Consider the following 7,504-nt stretch of genomic DNA (forward strand, 5'->3'; position numbering starts at 1 on the left):
GATGCTCTTTCGAGAAGACTGGTCGAGGCGGGAGCGATGGGTTATTGCCGAGCTGGCCTCGAGCGATACGGAGAATCGCTGTCTCGTTCGAGGCTGTACGCGCGTGGCCTCGGGCGAGACGGAGAATGGGTTCCTTGTCGAGGCCTCCCGTGAGAGGCCTCACGCAAGGCGGAGATTCGTCAGGCCGTCGAGACCTCCCGTGCGAGGCCAAAGGCGAGGCGGAGAGCCGGTGGGCTCAGACGGGGCCGGTGGTTAACCAATGGCTTACCTTCTAGCTTTGTTTTTATGGGGTTGAAATGGTTCTTTCGATATACGCTCTGGGTACCCCGTTTTATGGTACCTGACAGAGCTAGTCCCAGGTCTCTTCGTGGAGCGGTGTGGATTGCTTGAGATGTTGATCTCAAGCCGTAGAAAAGCTCGTGTGTTCGCCCGTGCGTTTGTGCGTAAGTTCATTGTGTGAGCCTAGGTCTAATTGCCTGCCCCCTAGAAACAGCCCAGGTCCTTCCCTTTTATAGTTGAAGGGGGGACAAGGGTAATACATGTGCTAACTACACGGTGTCGTGCGAACGGAGGCGGCGTGTCTAAGCCTTGTAGCCTGTTCCTATGGCGGCGTGGCCGACAGAGTGGTCTGTCCTTGAAGTACTGGGGCGACGCGCCGGTCACATCTGATCCTGTGCATCGTGGGAGCTCCAGCGTTACCTTGAAGCGGGCGTGGTGGTCGGCGTGTGGGTCACTGTGTGTTGACTGTGTGAGAAGCCGAGGCTCAGTTGGTGACGAGGCCGAACCATCATGGGGGTCTCGGCAGACGTGAATCTCGAGGCTGCCGAGACCCTGTTGTAGATGGCCGAGGCTAGGAGGGAACAGTTGGTCTCGTACGCTGATTTCGAGGCTATGGTGACCCGGACTAGACTCCCCATACCACGTTGTCTTCGGGGCGGGGGTTACGTGGCACAGTGTAGTGCAGGCGTTGATCGTGGGCACAGCACTAGAGCATAGTGGCCGGTAATCCCAGCCGCGCCCTGTCCTAGTCGGTATGGCATTGATGCAACTCCTTGTCCCGTCGGCCACTCTACGGTGTCGAGCCATCGTCCGGCTGAGATTGTGGGAGTGGTTGACGCATTAATGGGATGTGACGCTCTGTCGGGAAGACTAGTCGAGGCCGGAGCGACGGGTTATTGCTGAGCCGGCCTCGAGCGATACGGAGAATCGCTGTCTTGTTCGAGGCTGTACGCGCGTGGCCTCGGGAGAGACAGAGAATGGGTTCCTTGTCGAGGCCTCCCGTGAGAGGCCTCGCGCGAGGCGGAGATTCGTCAGGCCGTCGAGACCTCCCGTGTGAGGCCAAAGGCGAGGCCGAGAGCCGGTGGGCTCGGACGGGGCCAGTGGTTAACCAATGGCTTACCTTCTAGCTTTGTTTTTATGGGGTTGAAATGGTTCTTTCGATATGCGCTCTAGGTACCCCGTTTTATGGTACCCGACAGAGCTAGTCCTAGGTCTCTTCGTGGAGCGGTGTGGATTGCTTGAGATGTTGATCTCAAGCCGTAGAAAAGCTCGTGTGTTCGTCCGTGCGTTTGTGCGTAAGTTCGTTGTGTGAGCCTAGGTCTAATTGCCTGCCCCCTAGAAACGGCCCAGGTCCTTCCCTTTTATATTTGAAGGGGGGACAAGGGTAATACATGTGCTAACTACACGGCGTCGTGCGAACAGAGGCGGCGTGTCCGAGCCTTGTAGCCTGTTCCTATGGCGGCGTGGCCGACAGAGTGGTCCGTCCTTGAAGTACTAGGGCAATGCGCCGGTCACATCCGATCATGTGCGTCGTGGGAGCTCCAGCGTTACCTCAAAGCGGGCATGGCGGTCGGCGTGCGGGTCACTGTGTGTTGACTATGCGAGAAGCCGAGGCTCAGTTGGTGCCGAGGCCAAACTGTCATGGGGGTCTCGGCAGACGTGAATCCCAAGGCTGCCGAGACTCTGATGTAGATGGCCAAGGCTAGGAGGGAATAGTTGGTCTCGTACGCTGATTCTGAGGCTATGGTGACCCGGACTAGACTCCCCATGCCATGTTGTCTTTGGGGCGGGGGTTACGTGGCACAGTGTAGTGCAGGCGCTGATCGTGGGCACAGCACCGGAGCATAGTGGCCGGTAATCCCAGCCGCGCCCTGTCCTAGTCGGTATGGCGTTGATGCGACTCCTTGTCCCGTCGGCCACTCTGCGGTGTCGAGCCATCGTCCGGCTGAGATTGCGGGAGTGGTTGACGCATTAATGGGACGTGACGCTTTGTCGGGAAGACTGGTCGAGGCATGAGCGATGGGTTATTGCCGAGCCGGCCTCGAGCGATACGGAGAATCGCTGTCTCGTTCGAGGCTGTACGCGCGTGGCCTCGGGCAAGACGGAGAATGGGTTCCTTGTCGAGGCCTCCCTTGAGAGGCCTCGCGCGAGGCGGAGATTTGTCAGGCCATCGAGACCTCCCGTGCGAGGCCAAAGGCGAGGCGGAGAGCCGGTGGGCTCGGACGGGGCCTGTGGTTAACTAACGGCTTACCTTCTGGCTTTGTTTTTTATGGGGTTGAAATGGTTCTTTCGATATACGCTCTGGGTACCCCGTTTTATGGTACCCGACAGAGCTAGTCCCAGGTCTCTTCGTGGAGCGGTGTGGATTGCTTGAGATGTTGATCTCAAGCCATAGAAAAGCTCGTGTGTTCGTTCGTACGTTTGTGCGTAAGTTCATTGTGTGAGCCTAGGTCTAATTGCCTGCCCCGTAGAAACGGCCCAGGTCCTTCCCTTTTATAGTTGAAGGGGGGACAAGGGTAATACATGTGCTAACTACACGGCGTCGTGCGAACGGAGGCAGCGTGTCCGAGCCTTGTAGCCTGTTCCTATGGCGGCGTGGCCGACGGAGTGGTCCGTCCTTGAAGTACTGGGGCGACGCGCCGGTCACATTTGATCCTGTGCGTCGTGGGAGCTCCAGCGTTACCTCAAAGCGGGCATGGCGGTCGGCGTGCGGGTCACTGTGTGTTGACTGTGCGAGAAGCCGAGACGGAGAATGTGTTCCTTGTCGAGGCCTCTCGTGAGAGGCCTCGCGCGAGGCGAAGATTCATCAGGCCGTCGAGACCTCCCGTGCGAGGCCAAAGGCGAGGTGGAGAGCCGGTGGGCTCGGATGGGGCTGGTGGTTAACCAATGGCTTACCTTCTGGCTTTGTTTTTTATGGGGTTGAAATGGTTCTTTCGATATACGCTCGGGGTACCCTGTTTTATGGTACCCGACAGTACCCATTGCCCGAACCAGTATAAACCTTGTGTCTCTTTGCATCATTATCTGGGATTAGGCACACGCAGTACAAATTTACTAGTTGGTTGAGGGTCCGTCGGTCCGAAACACCGACACTAGGCCAAATACTTTCATAATATATAATTTACATGTGAAACTACAACGATTTATGAGAAGTTCAATAACTCTTAGTGGACAACAACATAAACCAACAACGCATTTGGAGAGGCTTCGGCCGGTTCGCTTTAACTTATCAGCCGGCTTATCAGCTACAGTATTTTTCTCTCGCAATAAAACAGGTAGAACCAATTTTAATACCAGCCGAGAGGCCCCGAGCTCCGTCAGTGTATTAGTATCAGTTGAGCGGAGCTGGCGGACCCTCAAAGCCATGATGGTTCCGGCGGTGGCTTCTTTTTTCATGTTGTTTTGGGAAGAAACCAAGGCCCAGTTTAGATCCGAAGAATTTTGCAAAATGATACTATAGCGCTTTTCGTTGTTATTTGGCAATTAGTGTCCAATCATAGTCTAATTAGGCTTAAAAGATTCGTCTCGTGGATTTCGTCTAAACTGTGTAATTAGTTTTATTTTTTATTTATATTTAATGCTTCATGCATGCATCCAAAGATTCGATATGACGGTGAATCTTGAAAAATTTAGCAAAATGAAGTGGAACTAAACATGGCCCAGAGCCATTTTTTTTTTGGCTTGCTATAGTGTTACACGGTATTGCACGTGCAGAAGTCGGAGCAACTGGATTATTAATTATTAGCATCACTGATGTTTGAGCAGCGAAGACGAGTCCTTGAAACCAGTTGCAGCGGACGTGTCGGAGGAGCAGGATGTCTGAGAGGTGACCGTCGTTGACGACGACTGAGTTAAACTGGAGGACGTCATCCCTGACGAGGAAGCGTTGTACGAGGAGAGCCCCCCGCCCTCCGGCGACGCAAGTGGCACCGCGTATGTCGCCACGGGCATCTTGGCAGGCAGCGCCGGCACCGGGCCGTGATTGGACTGGAGAGCGGCCATGGCTACTCTGATGGACGGCCGTGCGCGTGGGTCAGGGTGCGCGCACCAGAGCCCGACGGCCACGACGCGCTCCACCTCCGCCGCGTCGTACTCTCCTTTCAGCCGCTCGTCGGCCGCCGCGAGAGCGGCTCCTCTGCCGTACAGGTCCCATACCCACTCGACGAGCCGGAAGACGGCGTTCTTCTGGCCGTACAGCAAGCTCATCGGCCTCCTCCCGCAGGCGACCTCCAGCACGACGACGCCGAAGCTGAAGACGTCCGACTCGGCGCTCGCGGCGCCGGTGATGAAGCATTCGGGGTCGACGTAGCCTGGCGTGCCCGAGACGGCTGTCATCGTCTGCATCCCGACGGCGTGGTCGATGAACCTGGCGAGCCCGAAGTCGCCCAGCTTGGCGTTGAAGGACTCGTCGAGCATGACGTTGCTGGGCTTCACGTCGCGGTGCACGACGCACTGCTCCCACTCCTCGTGGAGGTAGAGCAGCGCGGAGCAAAGCCCAAGAACAATCTTGATCCTGTACGTTGTTGCCAACGTGGACATTCATTCATGTATGGTCATGCTTTTGCTTTGAATAATCCCTTTAATTTCATATATAAAACAGGATTGAGTTATTATAAATTCAATAAAGCTGCGGATCGATAGGTAACCTCATCGGCCATGTCAAGAAGGTGCCGTTGCCGTGGAGATGGACGTCGAGGCTGCGGTTGGGCACCAGCTCGTAGACGAGCAGCAGCTCGTCGCGGCCATGGCACCAGCCGACGAGCTGCACGAGGTTCCGGTGGCGGAGCCTGCTTATCACCTTGATCTCCGACTTGTACTCCTTCCTCCCCTGCGTGGAGGATCCTTTGGCGAATCTCTTGATGGCCACGGCAGCGATGCCGCCGTTCTGATCACCCAGGTGTCCTCGGTACACGGAGCCGAAGCCACCTTGCCCGAGCTTCTCCTCCGGCGCGAAACCCTTGGTCGCAGCAACGAGCTTGTGGTACGGGAAGCGCCTCGGCCCCGTCCCCAATTCAATCTCCATGATCGGCTCGTCGTCATCCGAGCCGCCTAATATGTCCTCCAACTCTTGTGCCTGCTTCCTCCGACGTCGTCGTTGGAGTAGAGCCGCCAGAGCAACGAGAAGCACAAGCAGCAGTGCAGCGCCGACGCTGGCACCTGCTATTACTCCAGCACGTCCAGAACCGGACACATCCATGGGTGGTGGTGGTGGTGGCGGCGGCGGCGGCGGCCGCTGCGCTGGCTGCGGAGCTAGCAGTATTGGTGTGGCCTTGGGTTCCAAGGACGAGCTGAAGTGCCAAGAATGCAGCTGGTGCAGCTCGATGGATGTGGACGTCGAGGCAGAGAAGCCAACAGAGACGTCCTCCGGCAACGCGCTCTTGAGGTCAACCTTATGGCTGATGTTGTAAGACGGCAGCGTGTCCCTTCCATCGCCTAGCCACAGCGTCATTTCCAGGACGCTGGACAGGTTGTGGTACCTGATCTCGGCGGACATGTTCCCGACGAGGGTGAAGCTCGGCAGGGTCTGGGTGGCCACCGACCTGATAGAGTTGACGTCGATGCCGACGTGGTCGTAGGTGTCGTTGGGGTCGTGCGCGACGGTGTCGTTGAAGGTGTCGAACTCCACCGCCACGAACCGGGCGTCGCCGGCGGCCACGGCGTCGGCGCTCTGGTTGGTGAGCCCGATGTTGTAGGCGTCGGAGCCGGACGGCAGGCTCGACGGGTAGGCGGCGGCGAGGAAGAAGGCCATGCCGGTGCCCTTGTTGTCGATGCCGTGGACCCCCGGCGGGTCGATGACGAAGGCGAAGCGCGTGGTGAAGCTGGCCACCTCGCCGGTGTCCTTGTCCCAGAGGCGCATCGGCCGGGCGTTGTACGACGCGCGGCCCGTGCTGTGGCCGATGCCGTACAGCCTGTTCGCCGTCACCTCGATCCACCCGCTGCTGATGTAGGCGTCGCCTTCCACCCTGATGTCCTTGAGGTCTTCTGGGCTGAAGCTGTCGTAGTTGAAGGACAAGGCGGCGACGGGAGCTAAGAAGAAGAAGACGATGAGGCCGACGGCGGTGCAAGTGGATGCCGACGTGATCGTCGTGATGCCAGCCATCGCGCGCCGGCCAAACCGCCGCCCAACAAATTCCGCGGAACTCCAGAGGAGGTGCACTGTCTGAAAACAAGGGCGTCGTCGTCGGCTTGACTGGAACAGCGAGTCTACTGCGTGCCACACGTTCAAGCAGGTAGGCTGCCTCTCCAGAAGGACCAAAACCACTGCTAGAGTGTGAGTCAGTCGTCGGAATCGGTACTCGGCACGGTTCCAAGGTCCCCACTCTACAGTTAGACGCGGACACGGGCTAGCCAAAAGGCCAACAGCCCCCCAACATCCACTGCTAGTAAGGGGTTGTTTAGTTTGCGAAACGAAAATTTTTGGACGTCACGTCAGATGTTTTGCAGACATCGGAAGGGTTTTCGGATACTAATAAAAAAATTAATTACATAGCTCGTCTGAAAACTGCGAGACGAATTTATTAAGCCAAATTAATACATCATTAGCGCATGGCAGTACTGTATCACTTATGGCTAATCATGGACTAATTAGTCTTAAAACATTCGTCTCGCGATTTCCAACCAGATTGTGCAATTAGTTTTTTTCGTCTATATTTAATACTTCATGCATATGCCGTCGATGTGATAGTTTGGGGTGAAAATTTTTAAAAACTAAACCAGGGCCTTGTTTAGATTGCAAGTTTTTTCACTCTCTCTCCATCACATCAAATTTTTGGACACATGCATAGTGTCGGTGTTTTGGAACCGGGGGTCCCTCAACCAACGAGTGAATTTGTGCTGCGTGCCCCTATCCCGGATGGTGATGCAAAGAGACACAAGGTTTATACTGGTTCAGGCAATCGAGGCCCTACGTCCAGTCTGAGGGATCAATCTTGTATTCCTTGCACCGGAGTGCTCGTAGTAGGGGGTTACAAGCTAGGTGAGAGAGGGAGCTAGCCCCAGGTCTCGGCGGGGGTGGTGCAGGCTGCTTGAGGCGTTGTTCTCAAGCAGCGTAGAAGTGTGTCGTTCTATTGGTGTGTTCGTCTTTCTGCTCATCGCCCTCCCCCCTAGAAATGGCCCCGGTCCCTCCCTTTTATACTCTAAGGGAGAACCAGGAACGTACATATGTTGCTACATAGCGTTCTATGAATGGGGATGAGCCCTGTAGCCGGCCACTGTTGTGGTATGG

The 7,504-nt window shown here is 56.2% G+C and overlaps 1 protein-coding gene across 1 annotated transcript; it reads right to left on the reverse strand.

The window, feature by feature from the left end:
- Nucleotides 1-3,933: 3,933 nt before the first annotated feature.
- Nucleotides 3,934-6,652, reverse strand: LOC136471811 (L-type lectin-domain containing receptor kinase IX.1-like). Its single transcript, XM_066469587.1, has 2 exons — nucleotides 4,926-6,652; nucleotides 3,934-4,792 (listed from the first exon to the last, which is right to left on the reverse strand). The coding sequence occupies exons 1-2, from the start codon at nucleotides 6,377-6,379 to the stop codon at nucleotides 4,027-4,029; spliced, it is 2,220 nt and encodes a 739-aa protein (XP_066325684.1). The 5' UTR covers nucleotides 6,380-6,652; the 3' UTR covers nucleotides 3,934-4,026.
- Between the last annotated feature and the right edge of the window lie 852 nt (nucleotides 6,653-7,504).

This window comes from Miscanthus floridulus, chromosome 1 (assembly GCF_019320115.1).
Source record: "Miscanthus floridulus cultivar M001 chromosome 1, ASM1932011v1, whole genome shotgun sequence".
NCBI lineage: Eukaryota > Viridiplantae > Streptophyta > Magnoliopsida > Poales > Poaceae > Miscanthus > Miscanthus floridulus.

Bases quoted from the DNA above. Each gene is read 5' to 3' on its own strand.
- LOC136471811 (XM_066469587.1), bottom strand. From the start codon at position 6,379: ATGGCTGGCATCACGACGATCACGTCGGCATCCACTTGCACCGCCGTC. The intron at 4,793-4,925 runs GTTACCTATCGA...AACAACGTACAG, and splicing joins TTCTTGACATGGCCGATGAG to GATCAAGATTGTTCTTGGGC.